Below are 21,833 nucleotides of genomic sequence, written 5' to 3'. Positions count from 1 at the left end.
CTGTTTCAGAGTGAACTGAGCATTGTGACAGGGAGGCATACATAAACGCAGAACAGCGCTGGGAAGACCCCACGGGGGACACACAGAAAGACGCATAGGCAAGAAGAAACGAGAGAGATGTTCATCATCTTTTCAAAAAAAGTCACAATGTTCATTTAATATAAAACACCCTTTAAATTGACAGGCTGGATCGAGGCCCGCCCGAGGGCAGGGCTTTATCCCATCAACGGGCTATACCACTCGCCAAACTGCAAATCGGGGGTGGGAGGAAAGCCCATGTCCTCCTCCTCCTCCTCCTCCATGGCAGGTGTCCTCTCAATGCCCATCGTGTCCCGAGTATCACACACAAAAGATTTTGAAACATGCGTTTTACTACATTGTACAAAGTCAAAAGCGGGGAGGGGGGGGGGGAAAGGCGACCATATTTTTTAATGTGTTGCCATTTGGCAGAATGTCAGTGTCTCTCTGCCGCCTCCGGAGAGGTGCAGACGGAGGCGTGTCCTGAGCCCCACACACAGAGGGGGGGAGGGACAGTCTTGATAGTTGGGCGTCTATTAGAGGTGTCCATTTTGTTTCCTGGCACTCTGCAGGGTTAAGTGCCGTACGTCCTCCCCTTTTAGACCGACAGCTGGAGGGAGAGTGGAAATCTTTGTGTGAGGGCAGGAAAGATTATACTCAACAGTATGCAGGTACTTTAGACCTGTAACACCCAGCGTTGCAATAATACAACATATTTTAATTAATTAATTTTTTTTTTTTTTAATATATATTTTTCACCTAAACGTCATCATTGCAATGCCATTGCAATGCCATTGGTCATGATATTTGCATATAAATACCCCCACAGAGGCTGAAATTCACACAAATTAAAAATCTCTGGACTTAACCTATGACCTTTGACCTTTAACCATGATAAAAGTAAGTAATCATTAGAATGTCTAGAACATGTTTTATTTATTATTGTGAAAGATATCCCCCAAATGTACATTTTAATGTATTATTATTTGAATGATTATTATAAATGTGCAATTTTTTATTTATTTTACATAATTTCCTCTGATAAGTCCTAGTAGTAAAAAATAGTAGTAAGGTTGAAATCTCTTTTTTGCAAGTAGAAATATATTACAGGTTTAAGACCTCAATTACGCCCCCAAAAAACCTGAACTGAACATTCAGTGGATTTTCTGTGCTCTGGAGTTTTCTCTAGGGTTTGGAAGCCTTTTGAGATGCAATGAAAACAGGCAAAACAGTGAAAACGGTGACATCTGCTGGCAAATCCCATTGACTTCTATGGGATTTGCAGGCTGTGACATCACAAACAGCAGGAAAATCAGATCACCTGTTTGAGCCAGAAAATCGACTGAATGTTAAAAGTTCCGATTTTTGGGGGTGCAATTGAGCTCAGAAAACCTAAAAAGAAAATAAGAAAAATTTCCCAATCCCTTTAAGACAACAGTTTTTAAGACTCATTTGCTTTTTTTTTTTAAATCTCTGACAAAACGGCGTTCATGGTTCTCAGCGGGCCCATACTGTGTTTCAGTCCTCACACAGTCGTTCATGCATGGTTCTCAGCGGGCCCATACTGTGTTTCAGTCCTCACATACAGTCGTTCATGGTTCTCAGCGGGCCCATACTGTGTTTCAGTCCTCACATACAGTCGTTCATGGTTCTCAGCGGGCCCATACTGTGTTTCAGTCATCACATACAGTGTACTTTATTGGAGAGTTGGGGCAGTAACACATAGCATGTCTCTCTAGACTTCTTCCCAGGGACGTGCACACATAGACATCAAAGGGTGCTTCAGCCCCTGCCCTTTTACCCGTCTGTAAAACAACTGCCCTCTCCAGACCACGAATGCAGAATTTACTGATGGTGAAAGAAATGCAAATGCCACTCCTTAACTTCCCATGCCATGCCAGAAGGCAGCATTCAGAAGAATTGCTTTTTTTCCCCCGAAGTCTCCTGAACTTGAACACAGCATTTTGCGTTGAACAAATTTGTTTATAAATCCATGTCGTTAGACCGCATCTCCACTAGCTAAAGAGTGCTGTGTTGCGTCCCGAAAATAGCCGATCTATTATCTAGATCTGCTATTTTCGCTATTTATGTACAAGAGTGCCCTCTTACGGGATTTCAGCCCCTACCTCTAACAGTCTCTGCACGCCCCTGCTTCTTCCTCACAAGGCTGCGGTTAACGATCATATGAATGGGGGAAAACTCAGTGATGTCCAGTTAAATTATTTCCATGGCAAACTTCCTTTTTTTTCGACCCCTGCATCTACAGTACATGACACTCCCATAACGGTGTTGCATTATTGTCGTGTTTATTTGAGGGGTTCTGTTTCTCTAAAAGAGAGAAGACTCCCGTCTGTCCATTCCTTATACACGGATGTCATTCACATCCCATATCATGCTCTGCCCTCTCTCTCTCTCTCTCACTCTCTCACTCTCACACACACTCTCTAATACCTGATTTATAGAGTACCGAAGTCCTGACGTCACTTGCTCATCTCCTGGGTCACCGAAGTATTTTCTCTATGGAAAATAACATGGGGGTTCATCTTAGAATCGTGTATGTATAAGAATCTGTCACCGGCGATATTGTCAGGGAGGCCGTGCTCTGCAAGTCTGTATCGCATACGGTAATCGGTCACCAATATTGGATACAGTCTGTTTCTGGAGAAAGGTTGATTAATGAATTAGGCGGCGGTAACATTATAGCGTGTTCTCGCCGTCAGTTGATGTTTCACATCCATATACGAGTCAAACTGCTGTGCTTTATTTTTGGAACTCCGTTATGACGCAATGTTAAACACGTCTATGGCAATTCAGAACGGGGAGGGGAAAAAAACAGGACCCAGGTAGGATGAGTAAATTACATCAGACTATACGGCGCTCTATACTCTGCACCATAATAAATTATAGTAGATCTACAAACCCCACAACGTGTCATGTGATATCACAAAGCATTATAGACTCGTACATAATGCTATAATAAGCATAAATCGGGCTTAAAAATGCTTTACGTCACACACACACACACATAGTCGCTCCCGCACAGTCACACCACAGAGGTGACGGAGGTCACCTTTTGGTCCTCGGCCCAGGGCTGCAGGTTCTGGAGGGCGTACAGGGAGGAGTTGTGCAGACACAGCGGGTCCTGCTGCAGCGGCTGGCTCAACGTCTTCTGGAAGGCCTCCTGTTGCAGCTGCAGCATCAGGCGGTTGGCCTGCTGTCTCTCCGCCTCTCTCTCCTCAGCTGTCTGCCTCCTGGACCCAATGTATAGGTGGGGAGGGAAGGGGTGGTGGTGGTGAAGGGGAGAAGAACGTTGCATAAAGTTATATTAGATGGATATTATAGGCAAAGTAAAAGTATAAACCTTGCTCGTCTCCTGTTTCTGTAGCGTGAGGCAACATGATGTACAAGTACTGTAATTTCCGGACTATAAAGCGCACCTGAATATAAGCCGCACCAGCTAAATTTAGGGGGAAAAACAAATGTGTACATATACAAGCCGGACTGGACTATAAGCCGCATAGAGGCCATAGCCGGCCATAGAGATAGATTTAGAAGGTCCCCTAGTAATCACACGACCAGTGGCATGATGCGCTTAAACCTACTACAGCAGTCTGTGTTGACCTTTAGCTAAGCCCCTCCCCAAAACTGCTATGGTCCAATCATAGCTAAGCATAACATGGGTTCGATAAACCTCTCCAATACTTTTCCTACGTATATGATAAAACGTTTTTCCAGTGCATATGGCAGGCCTTGTTGACGGATTTGGAAGTCTGGTTCCAAAAATGCACCAGTAAAATCCATGATATTTACATTGGAATGAATGAGACTGGCTGGAAAGTGTCCAAGTGGGAGAGGGCGGGGCTTTGCTAAAGGTGAATTGTCTCATGAGTGAAAGTGTGCTTGAGGATGACAGAAAAGTTCAATTAATTTGCAGCTATATAATTGATGAACTTTGAAACGTCTCCGTTTACTCTTATAACTCCCCTGCCCCACATGTGAGCCTACAGATTATCTGTTACTGTATATACAGGTTTACAGGTCCAAGTAGGTACTACTATAGGTAGAGATTCTATACTGTATAGTCATAAACGATACATTTCCATATGTCATGCGTTGTGGGCTTGTAGATCAGCTATTTTCAGCAAGTGAAAAAAACAGCCATTACGACGGCATCAAGGCCCGCCAAAATACATTTTGTTCGACTAAATCAACTGTAGATTTAGTCTACTAAAATATTATGATCTTTAGTCGACTAAAACTAGACTGAACACTAAAACATTCCGGGTGACTAAAACTATTCAAGAGACTGACTTAAAAACTAAAATAGATTTGCTGCCAAAAACAACACTGCATACAAAAAGCAACGTGAAAGCTGCAGGTTGAGGCTTCTATAATAATAAAGTCGGCTCCCCATCCATTAGCCACACGTTATTGTTAACAGCATTATCATAATGTAATTGTGCCGGCTGTTGATTCGATCATGTGCTTGTTACTAGCGTAGCCGTGCACGCGGAGACATCCCTCATCCCCCGTCCTATATCAGGTGCACACACGCTACGGGGAAATGACATAAATCTCTGCAAAACTGGGAAATCTGAAAGTCGACGTATAGCCAATTCCTTGGTTATTCATGGCATGTTGTTTTGTCATTTATTGATTCAAAAACATTATTCCACTATTACCATTTCCATTCTGCAATTACAGTCTCTATATCCCTCTGTCTTAAATTAATTTAGAACGAGGCTTATTCCACTATGATTTCCAATACATTTTTAAATCATGTTAAGTTTTATTTCTAATAACATATAAATGTATCTTTTCTCAAGACAGACTATAGGGTGTTCAGTATCACCCATATGTGTCGCAGAACCATTTCAAAACGATTAAAATGTTTACGAAATGGAAATCAAACTTGTTGTGGAGGAACGTTGGCACAATTTAAATATGATTATTCAAAGGTAATTTAGCCACTCTTAATATACCTTTTGAAATGTGCCCGCCGCCCTTAGGTAAGGCTGAGGTATCATAATTTGATTTCCCACTCATTTACTTCAAATTGGCTGCAAGCAATGCAGACGGAATGAAGTGAGGGCTTTTCCCCCTCCCTTCTTCCACAGACTGCATGTGCAGTCAGTTCCATCTATGATGAGTGGGTCAATATTGCTTTGTACAGCACATTTCTAAAAAGCCTTTTAGGCGGGCCAGCAATAATTGTGCTTGGTCAAGTGAACTGGCCTCCAAGATACTACTTGTAGCTACGCTAAGCACAATATTATGTGTCTGGTGGTGCACGCTTGAATGCTTCAGCTGCAGAGACTGTCAATCTCACTTGTGTTTTCATTCAAGTATATAACTCATTCAGGGCGGGAACACCTTTTGGTGTTTCAAGCATTGTTACACTTTAGCTATATTGAGAAATCGTGAAAATGTGGCTCAAATCTTTGCTTCTGGAGGGGGTGGGAGGGGTTGTCCCTGGCACAACATATTTTCAGATGGGGGGGGTTGGCGTCCAATTACAGTATTGTATGTAATGGGTTGAATCACACCAAAAAAGAACGGTCCATGGGAAGTGACCCTACCTCCATTTTGTGCGTCTGTTCTGGAACCAGGTCTTGACCTGTGCGTCGGTCATCTTCAGGGCCTTGGCGAGGGTGGCGCGCTCGGCCGACGCCAGGTACTTCTGCCTGTGGAAGCGCTTCTCCAGCTCGCAGATCTGCACGCGGCTGAACGACGTGCGAGGCTTTTTCCTCTTGGGAGGCGTGCGGTTCTGGTAGGGGTGGCCGATGCGACGGGTCACGGAGAAGGGCGAGAGGGCGGCTGGAAAGACAAAAGATTTGAAGGGGGGGGGGGGGGGAAGAAAATGTATAATAATTCATAAAATGTTGTATTAGATCAGTATAGGCTATTAGGGTTAATATGACTTTTTGCTAGTTCAATTACGTGTGTGTGTGTGTGTGTGTGTGTGTGTGTGTGTGTGGTTCACAAAACATCCTCATGTTGTAAAAAATAAGTTTTCGTTCAAATAAGAGTTAAATATGGATCTATATTCAATTGTACAGCATTTGTACAGTAAGAGGTGTGTCTCCTTGTCTTTCCATCTCTTTTAATAAACAAAAAAATGATATTTTCAGGCCAGGGAACCAATTTCACTGAACCAGGAGAGAAAGCTCATGATAAAACAAGTGAAATCGGAAGTGATGAAACATAAAAAATGAGCAGACCAAAACTGGCACATGCAATTAACTGGCTGGTTGTCCCTGCACCTGAAAATGTATTATTATTATTTATTTTTTAAATAACTTTTGTTAAAGAGATGGAGAGACAGGGATGCCCATGTAACAAAAAAAAACACTATGGACAAAACATTGTATAGAACTAAAGTGGCTACAACACAAACTGCAGTCATTGGTGTGCACGTGGGTTTTAAGAAGCTTTAGAAACAAGATCTTCTTCTGAAAGCACCGTGTTGTACTTGTGAGCCATACTTCCAGAAGCAACCATGGCTGACATGGTTTTTACATGTCCCCACACACTGCTACTATACAATTACCACTACTGCATGGACGTGCAGAGAGTGTTAGAGAGGCAGGGGCTGGAATCCCGTAAGAGGGCACTTTTGGACAAAATAATTTAACGCGATGTGAGCTTGTAGATCTGCTATCTTCGCTGTTTATTTATTTTTGTCAAAGTGCACTCTTACGGGGGCGCAACCCGTATTTGTTCAACGCAAAATGCTGTGTTCCAAGTTCAGTAGACTTGGGGAAAAATGCAATTCTCCAGAATGCTGCCTTCCGGCATGGCATGGAAAGGAGTGGCATGGAAAGGAGTTTGCATTTCTTTCACCATCAGTAAATGCTGCATTAGTGGTCTGGAAAGGGCAGTTGTTTTACATACCGGTAAAAGGGCAGGGGCTGAAGCCCCCTTTGATGTCTATGTGTGCACTTCCCTGCCTGCTACTACTAGCAATACTATTGCTGCTTATATAGTACAGTAACGTGATCCCTATAGGGGCTATACTCAGAATTACTACGGGGGTGGTGTGGGGGGATTTACATGAACCATTTTGAATCCCTTTTCTTTGGGGAACATTAGCCGAAAATAGCAGATCTGTACAAGCTCCCAGCGCCTCGCACTCCGTTGTATTGGCCTGACAAACGTTGAAGAGCCCCACATAGTTACTATATTATCACTGTACTGCTTCTATTACTTGTACTATATTACTGTTATGCCTATACAGTGTTGGTATAGTCGACTAAAACAACGACAAAAAATGTTCGTCGACTACCTTTTTTCTCTGACGACAACTAAATGAAAACTATATGCATGCATGATGACTGAAACTAAGACTAAATATACTGACAATTTCGACAACAAATAAAAACAAGACTGAAATGCTAGGAAGGGACTAGTGGACAAGAGATCCAGTATAAGTCATTTTACACATGGTTTGAATGCTGAAAATAGCCGATCTACAAGCTCACAACGCGCCGCAGCACGACGTGTTGTGAGCTCGTAGATCGGCTATTTTCAGCAAGTGTAAAATCAGCCATCAGGCCCACCAAAATACATTTTAGTCTACTAAATCAACTACATTCAGTCGACTAAAATCTTATGATATTTAGTCGACTAAAACTATAGACTTAACACTGAAACATTTCAGAATTCAGATGACTGAAATGTGACTAAAACTTATTTTATTCAAAAGACTATGACTAAACCAAAATCAACACTGTGCCTATACCACTATTCCTACTACCACAATGACTGTCTAATGCTTCTCCTATACTGTATATGCATACTGTTTCAACTCTTATTTAATACTACTACTGCTTATAATCATCATTGTGAAAACAATAAAACATCCTAGTAGTACATCCTAGTATAGCACCCCAAAACATACTTTTCTATCAATTCCACACACTATGAAACCTTGAATTTGTGGATTTTTTGTTTGTTTTGTTTAATGTTTTGTTGTATTCCTATAAGTGAATAATTTGTCCTTTTAACCCATTCTGGGCAGGAACCCCTTTTGGTGTTTTTAAGCATGATGTTATACCTTAGCTATTGAAAAATAGAAGATCTACAAGCTCATACGAGCCACGAGCTTGTAGGTCTGCTATTTTTGAAAAATCGTGAAAATGTGGCGCAAATCATTCAATATTTAGAGCGTTTTTAAGTCAAATCTTGGGGGGGGGGGGGGGTCCCTGAAACAACATATTCTCAGATGGTGGTCGGTGGCCGATTACATATATAGTTTCTGGGGTCCTTGACATGAAATATTGAGCACCACTGATATAGAAACATAGGGTTTTCAGATTTTTTTCTAAAGTCGGGTCTAAATGGGACCATAAAGCCAGGTGTGATGTGTAGGGAAGGAGGACTTGGGGGGGACGGGGCTGACTCACCTGAACAAGCGGCTTTGGGAAGAGGATAGTCTGTTACGGCCAGAAGGCCGTTGCCGTCTTGCAGGTGAGCAGCGAGCTCGGGGTAACAATAATAATAGCGTTTGGCTAACGACTCCACCGTACTCCACGCGGCGGGGCCGGGGACCCCCTTGACCATGTCCCCCGCCTTGAGGAGAGGAGTACAGAGGTCTGGCAGGGACGTGGCGGCCCCCTCTGGCCTCCCATTGGCCTCTGCTGCTGGGCTAGTGTCCTCTGACTCCTCCCCTAAAGGAAAGGGGGCGAGACACAGTGAAGGTACCCCATGCTGGAGTATAATGGTGTCAAGTCACTGAAGGCCTATATTCATAGTCCACTTTTAGGTCATCACCGAAAAGTTGACCACTGAAACGATCACCTAAATGGAGTATGAATAGGCCTTAAGTACTTGGGTACAGTTTTTAGGTAATTGTAGGCCTACTTTACTTGAGTATTTCCACTCCACTATACATTTCAGATGACATTTCAAATGTTCTACTTTTTCCTCCACTACAATTATTTGAAAACTTTAGTTACTATAGTCTCTTTGTAGATTTTGATTATGATGATTACAAAAAATAAATGAACCACTTCAGCCTAATATAAATTTAAAAACCTGAAATGGGACATTCTGCATAAAGAGTTTTACTTTAGGTACTTTAAGTACATTTTGATGCCATTACTTTTTCACCTTTACTCAAGTAAGAGTATTTATATATTGCAGACTAGTATAGAGCGTAGCAGTCCCGCCCCCTACCAGGGCCCAGGAAATGATTCTCTGTTCATTTTCCTCAGTCTTTTCAAAAAGTATTTATTTAAAGACCTTTTAAGCCTCGTACAAAGCCAACTCTTGTCGTGACAAATCATGACAACAAACACAATTATTTTGGGCCAAAAGAAATATTTGTAATTATTTGTTTGGTCCAAAATATTGTGTTTATTGTCATGATTTGTCACAACTTGGTTTGGCCTGGCGTTGTCATGACAGGGGGCGGGACTGCGACGCATACCTTTACTCAAGTAAAACATTTCAGTACTTTTCCCACCACTGTGGGTTTGTGTAGGGACAGTGCATTGGGGGAAGAATTGGGCTACACTGCATATACACTTTATACAGTATATCTATATATTTAGTCAAATTATAGCCATGTTGAACTATAACGGCAGAACCTTGGGTTGTATAGAAGGCCATAGTTTCCCAGTCGGTCGGGACCCATCTTTGGGTTGTGGACCAATTATTATAAAATATCTCCTGTTTTCCGTTTCCTACACTTAAAGCTATACATATATTATACTATTTCAAAAGAATTTAAAAAGTTGAAACAAAAACTAAATCACAACTTCTCATCAATGAAAACAATTCCAACTCCAGGTATAACATGAAATAAATCTCATCATTTCCATAAATAAATAAAAGAAGTATAGTGGCAATAACAGACCTACAACAAGCTCACAACATGGCACGTTGTGAGCGTTGTAGATCTGCTATTTTCACTCGTTTGGGTCCCGTGCTAGGGCATGTAGCTCTGGTCCATAGCTCTAATGCTTCTATGATTCTGCCCTGCATGGCATATGGCTTCCAGCTTCATGGTACTGTGACTTGCGTGCCTTCATTTTGTGCTATAGCATGTCAATCAAGTAGATGCCTGATTGGGCAAACATTTCTCAATGGGACACTTCAAATGTGATTTATTCTCCCTGGTAATATAGGCCTATAGTTTTACTATACCATTCAAATATATAATTTACTGTGAATATTGTTTATTTATTTCTATATAGATATGCCGTCCACTTTCAGTAATTCACTTTCACAATATCAATCTGCATCTTGTGTATTAATAACTTATCATCCGTCTGCATCATAAAATATCTATGAATCCTGTCTATTTTGTCAGCCGTGGGTAAACAGAAGATCGATAAGTGTGTAACGTGATCGTTTCTGGCCATGGATCCAGTCCCTGTGTATATAGGATATACCACCACATATACTCATTTTGTTTCCTCCAAGAATGGAAATTTACAACATTAATACAGTGACACTTCTCCCTCTTGTTCCTCCCGTCAGCGAGCTGTTGTGTCGGCCTGTCTTACAATGTTTGTTTTCTCCCCGTATTGTGTCAGAAAACACTACCAGGAGCCAAAATGAATATGAGAGGCACATCTGCATAGGTGTCCCCTTGGGGGGGCCAACAACAACAACAACACGCGTTCAGAGTTCAGCAATCTGAAAACTCGTTTGCCAACATGAGCAGAACATTTTCACAGGGAAATGGAAAACAAAGCTATACTGCATGATTCGACCATGATCATTTTCAGGGGACTGGGCTGACGATGTGACGACATCCCTATGACACAAACACGAGTGCCAAAATAAAGCCTCAGTCATCCATGATTTTGCAGCTATAATTAAGGCCTATTCATATAGTCCAGTTTTCGGTGAAGAGGTGACCACCGAAACGGTGATTAGTAAAAACAGAGAGATGTGTTGTGTGAGCGCTGACTTCATGTTGTAGTTTTTGGTGGTTATACCTCTTCACTGAAAACTGGACTATGAATAGGCCTTTATAGGTCACGATTGAATAAAGTTCACGTGAACGACGCCTAAAATGGCATATAGCATCTCTTATAAATAAGGCATATTCATACTCCAGTGACCACCTTTTCGGTGGTCACTCATAAGGTGACCATGCATGCAGCATTTCGGTCGGTGGTTCACCTCATCACCCACAACTGAAGTATGAATAGGCCTTTATAGTCTTTTGCCCTTAAAAAATAGAATGTGTCTACAGGCGTATAGGCTATATCGTGGCTTTCTCATGCAGCCATGAAGAAGCGTGTCTGTTGCTGTCTCCAACGGCAGGCAGCAGGCCTGCGAGGAGCAGATAATACTGCATTAGACGGCTATTTCAGGCCATCTGCGAGGCTGCTAATGGACCAGGCACATACAAGCACGCTCAGACTACAAACAACACCAGTATAAAAACACACAAACAGATCCCAAGCTGCTGACAACCTGCAGGGAACTGCATGCTGGGAATGGTTTCGTTTTATGAATATGAAAGCGTTAAAATATTGAGTTTATTTTTTTTTTTTTGGGGGTTTTCTTTTTTTTTTGGCAATTATATACGTTATATCATATAGATATATTTTAGGCCTACTGTTTTATTGACTAAGCAATACATGCCATTGGCAGAGATAGGATATGGCCTATTGTTGGAAGATATTAGCTTGATGATTTGAAAGTGTATATCTTGGTGTGCCTGCATGATTTGTCTAAAACCTCTTAAGGGTTAAATGTACATATATATATATATATATACAGCCTGGCCCTGACTCATGCATGGCAATTGGCTGTGTGTGTGTGTGTGTGTGTGTGTGTGTGTGTGTGTGTGTGTGTGTGTGTGTGTGTGTGTGTGTGTGTGTGTGTGTGTGTGTGTGTGTGTGTGTGTGTGTGTGTGTGTGTGTGTGTGTGTGTGTGTGTGTAAACTTGTGCTCAGGGGTCTGCAATTGGGTGGATTGCAAAAGACAAATGCAAAAAAGCTGGCTAAATACTGTTCTGTCTCAGCTACTATGTCTGTATCTGGAGAAGGCGTTGTTTCATTTATCCCTAGGTGGCTTAAAAAACCCAAAACAAACATCCTCATGTCTAGTAGTGTCAAGTTGTGTGTGTGTGTGTGTGTGTGTGTGTCCAGAGATCAAGCACTGCCTCCGAACCCACACTGGACCGTATTCAATTTAAACAATAAGTAGATAAAAATGTTTTTATTTTATTTTTTATCTCGTTTCAACTGAAAACATTGTAAATATTGTCCCAAGCAGGGAGGCGTTTGTTTTCGTCCCCGTGCAGCGCAATGACAGAGGAAATGGTCGAGAAGACTAAATCTGCAGCCTAGGTAATACAATTTAGCATAAGCATATAAAAGAATAAAAACGCCGCCGTGGAGAATATGTTGCCCATAATAAAACCACTTATACTTAATAACACTTCACGGCGACAGCGCTTCCCTTTCCCCACTGCGGATATTACCTTTGTAGCAATCTAATAAATATATCCGTGAAGGATTCTAAAGGGGGGATATTGAAATATAACATGAACACATATTGCTATTTATTACGTTGGAGTGAGACAAAGCAGAGAGTATAATAGCAGACACACTGCAGACTTCTGTCACATCGTGGAGGCGAATCGAGGCTTCGTGGAGACATTTCAGAGTAGGATAAGCCTGTAAGCCGCTAGAAAACCGATATGAATATGCTGAGACCACAGACAGACAGACTGTATAGACGGCATATTTGGTTCTGTATATATAGGCCCCGGCCCGGTTGTGTTCTCTATTGGAATGAATTAAAATACTTTTCTATAGGCCTATTCATATATAGGCATTATGCAGAGCACAACGAGACATGATGCAGTCCAACGTTGGGCGATCAAATATGTGATGAAATAAACGGTAATTGCACGTATTTGTCATTATTTTCAGCTGCGGGACCATGTTGGGATGATTATAACGATGATAACAGCCCCATTCATTCAATGGATGCGCGTAACATGCGTTATAGGTATCCGGTGTTATTTTTGGTTAATATAGGCCTATACTAGGCTACTACTGCATGCAACAGTCACGCACATACTGCATCTTGGCAACATTGCTGCCGAGAAATGGAAATTGAGTTAAAACATGTATATTTTTCCTCTTATATATATATATATATAGATATAACCGATATTGTTTTAGTATAGCTGTAATTGCACAAGTAAAATAAAAAATAAAATAAAAAGCAATACAAAACAATATAGCTCAAGGCCATTTGTGTTTTTACATGCACGGCTATAGAGACCCCCAGGGGTCCTTCGGGGGGTTCCCCAGCAAAAGCATAAGGGTCACAATCATTTTAACCACATATATATGTTGTTGCATGGTGTTCCAACATAGCCGACTATAGCTCGCAGCACTACTGGCAGCCCGCTCCGCGACAATCTTTGGAAGATTTGTATACATCTTCTCTTCTGCATGGGGGTCCCTGGCACAAAACCTTTACAGATAGGGGTCCGCGGTAAAATATATATCAATTTGGGGGAGAACCACTGGGCTATTATAGGCCTATATTGACCCATAGATATAATAGGCTATATTCTCTGCACACTGTGCCGAGGCCTGTTGACTATAAGGCAGTCTTCATGTGTATTTGAAGCCGTTAATGCTTCTCTATATACTATACATGTCTAATAATCCTGCAAACTGCCAAGAAGTCAATTATAAAAATAAAAAAACCCATGTCGTATTCCGTTACAGCGCGCAAGCATTCGTCCCAGATAGACTTAGAAGAGCAGAATATCGGGTCTCAGTCCGCTGCTGCGGGTCCATGCCGTGCTCAGCGTGCTGTGACAGTTGCGGTGAAATGTGGCGCAGCACTAGATGGAATGGTTAAAAAAAGAATGGGGAGTTTTATACTTCGAGTGACTTATGGCTATTAACTATAACCTAACCTATATAATACCTGGCTATACCTGGCTATATATCCTGTATAGCCTATAGCCAGCCCCAGCCGCCTAAACGGGTCTCTCGACTATATAGGCTGAAGAAATCTGGAAAAGTATCCTATGATAGCCTATACAAATCAGGAAATGAAAGAAATCACCGCTCACCATGCAGGCCTAGGCTATTATATATTTAACCATCCCTTGTTTAGGCTATTTATATTGTTTTTTTAATATTATTATACGCCATTTATTTATAAACCATCTTCAGCAAACGACTGTCGAGTCACGAGTTGAAGCCCCTTTTGTATTAAAATGAATAGAAAGGAGAAGCGGAAAGGATGCAGGCTTGAGCATATATTGACACTAATCAATAGAGTGGAGAGAAACAACAAATAATAATTACAGCAGGACATACAGTATGGAGGAATTAAACTGCAGGCCCATTGTGGCTATACGTCGAGTAAAATTGATAAGCCTATTTACACTGTATCTTTTTGCAGTTGACATATCGTCCCATGGCTCTTAATAATTGATGGAGGGTGAAAGAAGAAGGGGGGAAAAACCGATTCACAGATTGGTGAATATTTAATGCGGGGCCCATGGTGATTGCTCTTCATTTTCATCTTCATAACGGTGACGTCATTAAGATATGAACACGGAACTAAGCCATACTATGCGCCTGCCGTCACACTGCGCGCGCAGCGACTATAATAGGCTATTATATTGTTTGCTTAATGGCAATTCAAAAAGGCACTTCATGCCCCCGCTCCTCCCAGCTCAATGTAAAATTATTTTATATAGCCAATATAGGCCTTCATTCAGAGGCTAAATAAATACAATTGAGACCATGTGTATTCAGACCACAATGGAAATATGCCTCAGGGCTTCTTTTTTTGTGTTATCCTTTTGTCACCATTTGTATAATCGTATAGTCGTAAGTCGTACCACTATATATAGGCTATACTATTTGCAAACTGGCGTGAAGTATTCAATCAATCAGTGGAAGATCAGATACTGCCTATAAATAAAATAAAACGCAACGTAGGCCTATATGCGCTACTATATGGCCTGGATACAACGCGACTCATGTCGCTATAGTTCTTAAATAACTAACGCGAATGGGAAGTATAACGTCGACGACGATGACCCAGTTTAGCCATATTCAATAATAACAACATTTAGCCTATATATACGCACAATCCCATAGGTCGGTGCTGAGACAAATGCAGGCTGTGAAATCATTCAAGGAAGGACTCGCAAGTCGTTTTGAAATGCTCCAAGCTTTATCTAAACAATCTGCTTGTCTCGAGTTTTAATAGCGAAAACATTTAACAGTTCTATAGAGACACTTGAGTGAGAGCCTATATCTTTATTTATTTATTCTATTTAAAAAAATAAAAAAATAAATGTAGTCGTCAATCATGACCTAACAAATTAACATCTGTATATAGGCTATAGAGTTAAGCATGCAAGCAAATGCAGCCATTATTGATTTATCTTCCTATTATTAATGTTACCTTCAGATGTAGCCTGTATCTATCTAACCTATATTATGTAGGCCTATAAATGCCTATATTGGATTTTCAAGACCGGCATCTTTAGGATGTAAGGGTGCAGGAGGTGCACTTGTCGGCTGCCTGAAAGTGACTTATGAGGATAGAGGACAGATAGATGGCTCAGGCCCCAAATGTCTGAGAGTTATGCAGGCTTGTGTATATAAAGCTCATTTTAATTTGCTCTGGATACAGCTTTCACGCATTAGAAAGTATTCTAGGCCTAGACATTTCGTTTAATTAAAATGTAACCGATATTATTATAGGCACCGTTGCTGCGCTATACTTTTATTATTATTATTATTATTATTATTATTATTATTATTATTATTAGTAGTAGTAGTAGTAGTAGTAGTATATGCTATTAAACGTGTTGTTGTTTATTTTTGTTGTATTGTGCTATAGGCTACTATATTAGCTATAGCATATTGTGTTGTCATATCCTATTATTTCATCTGCTTCCTGTGTTCTTAATAAGCTTTAATTCTGAAAAAGGGGTCTCTCTCTCTCTCTCTCTCTCTCTCTCTCTCTCTCTCTCTCTCTCTCTCTCTCTCTCTCTCTCGTTGTTAACCGTCATCCGTCCTAAATGGAGAGTGATGGCTCCAAGCCCTGATTCATCTGCGTGTCCGTGTCAATTTCTCCTCTCGTTCATCAGAGCGGCCCACTGCCGGGATAATAAAAACTGACTTGGTTCGCATTATGATTTGTCCTCCTAGATCACGAGCTAACGATCAAACCTGCAGCTCCGCTTTGACAACGTTACATATTATAGGCTATAGCTATATTGTAACCGCCACCATGGGGCCCTTTTTGGTTATCAATGGATGTAATATTTTTCTGAAACCGCACATATAGGTCCCGTGAATTTAAGTGGCAATTATAATCCACATATATGCTCTGAAAAGCTATATAGGCCTATATATCAAATATTATTATATAGATATTTTTGCCTGCTGTAATATATTAACCTATATAACACAAATTAGGCCTATAGCATAATATGTTTTTAAAGACAATTTCTCACCCTGCACCCATATACTTTGGCTACAATGGGAGTGTGCGCACTCTTATGTGCACGGGGTTCAAAGAAGTGACATGGGGGTGAGTGAGTGCGCATGGGAATATAGCATGCAAACAACCACCATGGGCTTTATTCTGTGTAATATTTATTTATTTGTATATTTTGTACCTGTTAGTCTGTCCTTCGCAAACCTCCGACTGCTCTCCATCCACGGAAACGTGAAGTTCGCGTTCCCCATGCCCGCCATCGCGGCCATCCCCGGGGGCGCGATGCCGGGCGGATGGTGGTGGTGGTGGTGGTGGTGATGGCCGGGAGGAGGCGGCGGGTGTGGCGCCGGCGGCATGGGTCTGTGAGCCGGCACGCGTATGACCCCGCCGCCGCCGACCCCCGCGTTACCGTTCCCGGAGTTCACGTTGACGTTCATGTTCATGCTCACGTTCATGTTCATGTTGACGTTGTAGGATCCCGCCGCCAGCCCCGCCGCCGCCATGGAGCAGGCCGGGTTGTAGACGCCGTTGTAGCCGTACACGTAGTCCGCCGTGTCGGCGCCGGCGCCGGTCCGGTTGGGCAGCATGCAGCTGCTGGACTGCTGCGCCGCCGGGTCCGCCGAGGCGCTGTTGAGGATCTGGTCGATGCCGAAGCTGATGGGCTCGTGCTGCGGGAGGCTCTGCTGGCTCACCGCCTCCTCGATGCCCGTGTGCTCCATGGCCGCTGCCTGTGGAGTGGACGGACGGACGGTGCTGCTTTGTGTGTATAGCCCTATATCAGCTGCTGTTCGCCGGTTTGATCGCGGTTTGATACGCTTTAGCATGCGTTAATGTCGAAAAGAAAACATAGAGGTTATCGTCGCCGGTACACGCGCACCACTAGCTGCCACCACCACGGCGCGTCTTTTCCGAGATGACACCTCCACCAGCACCACATTCGCAGCAGTAGGACTTTCTTCTCGTTGTTTTCTCGTTGACGAGCATCGGGATCGGCCTGCTGCTGTTTTTTACTTCCCTTCAGAAGAACGTGTCCAGCAGCGCTATATGATCCAATATGTTGCCATTCCTTTTTTTTATGTCCACGGTTGTTGTTTGCTAAATGATCTGGATATCACTCGACAGTGCAGACATATTATGTACAGATACATCCATTATTAGAGCACATTCATTTCCCACAACGAATTTGACAAGACGGCGGGGAAAAAGTAAAAATAAAAATACCCGAAGACAGCGGACGGGTATATATATCCCGATGACTTAATATACAGACCAAATCCGTAATAATTGGGTTCTCACGGGGATCCCGATGATGGTCTTTGTTAGCCTAATATTCTGGTGGCAACAACAAACAAATCCATTTAAAGCACATGCCCAGGCCATGCATGTAGCCTATAACAGCTATACAGTCTTGACTTCTCTACGGCGGCGCGTCAACGGGAAAAAAAAGAAAAACAACTAAACAAAATGAAATGTTAACCTTGCTGATGCTAACACATGAATATTAATTGGAGGAGCATGGAGCAGCGCTGCTATAGCTGACTTGTGTTGTGTCTCTGGATGTTGTAGTGCGTTTCAGCAGGTGAGACATTGGCTTCGCCAGCCCCCCCCCCCCCCCCCCCCCCCCCCAACCAGACACACAGTTGTTTTCCTGCTGTCTGCATCGCATCTCTCTTAAAGAAGCCGCAACTCATTTTATATATCGCATTGGTTCACTTCACAGACGTTATCAAGTCTTGTTGTCATGATAGACCCCCAGCTACATGGCCACGGACGGACCCCCGTTTGAAAAGATTGTGCTCAAGGGATTTGTGTTTCTAAGAAAAAAAACAAAAAAAAAACATACAAACCCAAATATATAAATGTATAGGCCTATAACCTTTCTTTCTTTTTTCATTTTTTTTGAAGCTTCACATTGCTGAGCATTGTGACTCGCTTTTATATCTGCTTATATGTATGAACAGCCGATCAAGTATTGTTTAAAGTGATGATGATTATGATGAGATATCAGTCATTTCGCTGAAACCCCCCCAAGGACCCCTCCCCAGACCCCACTTTGAGAACCAACCATGTTTCTTATCCCGACACTTTTCAATGAGCCATCTGTATAATAGCCCTATATATATATATATATATATATATATATATATATATATATATATATATACGCTGCGGATAAACACGTTGAAGATATGCTACCCCATGCATTCATTCATTAATTCATTCCGAATCAATTGCACAACGTCCTGCCGTGACGGGGTAAATAAATAGGCCTTTAAGGACGTTGAAATGACACGGCGACGCTAAGACTATACGGGCCAATGGCGAAGCGCGGAGCCAATTGCATTACAGTCAGCAACCTGAATTATGACAGCAAGTCATTCAAGCAATTGGGATATATCATATAATAAGCGAAGTGAACATGTTGCACTCAACATTAATCATAGTATATTCTTTTAATATATAAGTCTACCTGACTACCTCTGCGAATACTGTACAGCGCATACTTTATTGCAATTTGCAAATGCAATACGTATACGTGTTTAACGTGATTAATCTGACATGAATTAGAACAAATATATTTGTAATATGTATGAAACTATGAAATATAGCATTTGACAATATAAGAAATGCCTAGATTTCACACACACACACACACACACACACACACACACACACACACACACACACACACACACACACACACACACACACACACACACACACACACACACTATACACACTACACACACATGCATAACACCTGCATGCTCATATGTCAGCCCATGGTGAAAACGCAGCATCGTCGTGATTGGCACAAATTATTTAACCTTTCTCCGCCTGAAGCGACGGCCGCGATAGCCGCAGAGTCTCAATTCAATAAAAAAATGAAAAATGACTCATAATAAAAACCGCAACGCGGGGAAAACGAATTTAATATATCATCGTTTTATTACGCACTTATTTCACTTTCCGCGCGAATAAACATATCTCTCAACTGCACAAAAGTGGCTAGGGGAAGCATAAAAATCAATTGTGTGAATTCGAGGCCATATCAATAATATTAGTAATAGTGCACGCACGGAGGAGAAGAGGGGAAATGTAAGCCCGCTATAGGTGTGTGTTTTGTATTTACGCGCGCAGTGGTAAAATTAATTAAGGGTGGTTGCATGCAGCAACCCTGTCCGAGATAAGAACAGGTGCCCCCCCCCCCCCCCCCCCGGCAGTGCATGGCTGCATGGTGAATGCCCTTTTATGGAATTCATGGAATATGCCTAATATGTTCAGCACAGCAACGTTTTAAATGGAGTTTATTATATGCATCGTCTTCATCAGTGCATGATGGATGAAACTGCATGGTACCTCGTTATTGCCATAGCCCATGTGTAAAGGGAAAATGATTGGAATTTAACGTGGATCTATAGCCAATATAGGAAGCCAATCAGATTGCTAATGACCGGTGCAAAAACTCTGCAGGTTGGCCTGATTCAGAGAGGTTTCAGATTTAAAAAATCACTCCCGTGTGAAGTGAGGGGCGCAAATATATTAAAGTCTAACTCATGTTGCTATAGGGCTAGGCCTATGATTAGGTGATGTAATTGTGATGTAAAATAAACGGTGACAAAACAAATTCAGAAGGTAGGCCTATAGGCTATATGGTGGCCATTTTTTATGAGAGCGCTTATAACATCTTGCACTTTTTCAGAATTCTCCTGATCAAAGTAGGCTAATTGTTCAACTTGAGGGAGCCTGCACGAATGACTATATTGATTTTTTTTTTACAAGAAGCTATAGTATGATTCCACAGTCCGAAACATTTTAGAATCTGTGTTAATTTAAATTTAACTCACCAACTAAAACTAAAACCAAACAAAACTTTGAAACACGTTGTCCTCATGGCACGTTTGATTCCACAAATGAAAGACATTCTTTGGGGTTGAGGCTATATAGATTCGCCAAGAAGAAAGATTCAAATCTAATTCAAACTGTTCGCAAATGGTAAACCTGTAATTGGTTTAAATCCTAATTATTACGGGCAATATGAGCGGTCGCTCTTATTGAAGCTGACAGGCCCATCTGACTCGACTAGTGTTTAGTTTCATTACTTAACAGCATAGGCCATATTCAAACTATATAATTACTCACTATACACAACTGTTATAAAGCACGTTATTGTTGTTGCATGGAGGGAATTTAAAAACTGATGGCATCCTTCCAAATAATATTGATGCATGCATTCACTACCGGTATATCACCAGTGACTAAATCCAAAACAGCTTCTATATAACATGCAGGTGATCGATTATAGGCTATAAAACAGGTCCTATAATAAGATCGGGAATAAAAATAAATGAAAACACTAACATTTTACAGATGCGACTGTCTGAAACCCTGTTTTCTAATTACCTAGCGCACCCCCCCCCCCTCCCACACACACACACACACACACACACACACGCACACGCACACACACAACCCTAATCGTAAACGCGTGCAGGGCAGCGCCTGTTGGTTTTTTTTCTCCAGCTTGCCAATATGAAATAAAGCGCCCTCCTCCCGGCATGGGGCTCCTCTGCCCAAAGGCGTTGTCTATGTATGTCTATGGCCTACTGCCTGCCATGGCTGCTGCTGCTGCGCGTGATGAATCGGTGTCTTCAGGCCATGCTACTCGTCGGGGTAATAAAGTACCAGCAAAGCGGAGACAAAAAGGAATTTGTCACAGTTGCCTCCCCTCCCGATATATTAGTGCATCATGACCCCTAAAAGTGCGCCGCGGTCCGCGTGCACTATATCAGCTGCTCGTATGTGTGTGCACGTGCCGTGCGTTTTAGGTTATGTATTTATTTATTTTTGCACTCATTTCAAAAGCTGATTTTTAGGAGCGTAAATATATAGGCTAGAAACTATTAAAACAGTCAAATATAAACCATTTAAAGAGTCGTCAATTTACTAAACACCTGACCATTTATGGACCATGCATGCGCCTGTCCATGGTTCTATAGCCGTCATTAATTTGAGCTCTTAATTTGGATGATTCTGTCTTAAGTTATTGGTAATGATTAGCCTCATTTATACCAAATACATATCTAGCATGCATGGGCTATTATCTCGTAAGATAATAATAAAAAATACTACTATACTACTACTACTACTACTACTACTACTACTACTACTACTACTACTACTACTACTAATAATAATATAATAACTAGAACTTCACTCTGTCGAGTGCCTTGCTTGTTGCACCCAAGTAGGCCATGGCCTACTAGTGCGCAAGCAGAGCGCACAAGTACTCATAACTAACAACAATCAATTAAGTAATGATGTAATTAAAACGAGTGAGTGACGGGTTAT

General features: G+C 41.8%; 1 protein-coding gene across 3 annotated transcripts; it reads right to left on the bottom strand.

Annotated features, from left to right (window-relative positions):
- Positions 1-206: 206 nt before the first annotated feature.
- tlx2 (T cell leukemia homeobox 2) lies at positions 207-17,976 on the bottom strand. Of its 3 annotated transcripts, XM_080773669.1 has the most exons (6): positions 16,663-17,976; positions 8,424-8,687; positions 5,598-5,835; positions 3,089-3,269; positions 2,470-2,535; positions 207-628 (listed from the first exon to the last, which is right to left on the bottom strand). In XM_080773669.1, the coding sequence occupies exons 1-6, from the start codon at positions 17,303-17,305 to the stop codon at positions 617-619; spliced, it is 1,404 nt and encodes a 467-aa protein (XP_080629795.1). In that variant the 5' UTR covers positions 17,306-17,976; the 3' UTR covers positions 207-616. The 3 variants fall into 3 exon arrangements, with proteins under 3 accessions (XP_080629795.1, XP_080629796.1, XP_080629797.1); XM_080773670.1 differs by lacking the exon at positions 2,470-2,535; XM_080773671.1 differs by lacking the exon at positions 8,424-8,687.
- Between the last annotated feature and the right edge of the window lie 3,857 nt (positions 17,977-21,833).

This window comes from Protomyctophum bolini, assembly GCF_963924005.1.
Source record: "Protomyctophum bolini genome assembly, chromosome: 10".
In the NCBI taxonomy this organism is placed as follows: Eukaryota; Metazoa; Chordata; class Actinopteri; order Myctophiformes; family Myctophidae; genus Protomyctophum; species Protomyctophum bolini.
Note: the sequence above shows the minus strand (reverse complement) of the source record. Positions and strands in the feature narration are given on the sequence as shown.

Excerpts from the sequence above, each read along its gene's own strand:
- tlx2 (XM_080773669.1), bottom strand. The coding sequence starts at position 17,305 with ATGCTAAAGCGTATCAAACCGCGATCAAACCGGCGAACAGCAGCTGAT. Across the intron at positions 5,836-8,423 it reads TCCCAAAGCCGCTTGTTCAG|CCGCCCTCTCGCCCTTCTCC; the intron begins GTGAGTCAGCCC and ends TTGTCTTTCCAG. Across the intron at positions 3,270-5,597 it reads AACAGACGCACAAAATGGAG|GAGGCAGACAGCTGAGGAGA; the intron begins GTAGGGTCACTT and ends CATTGGGTCCAG.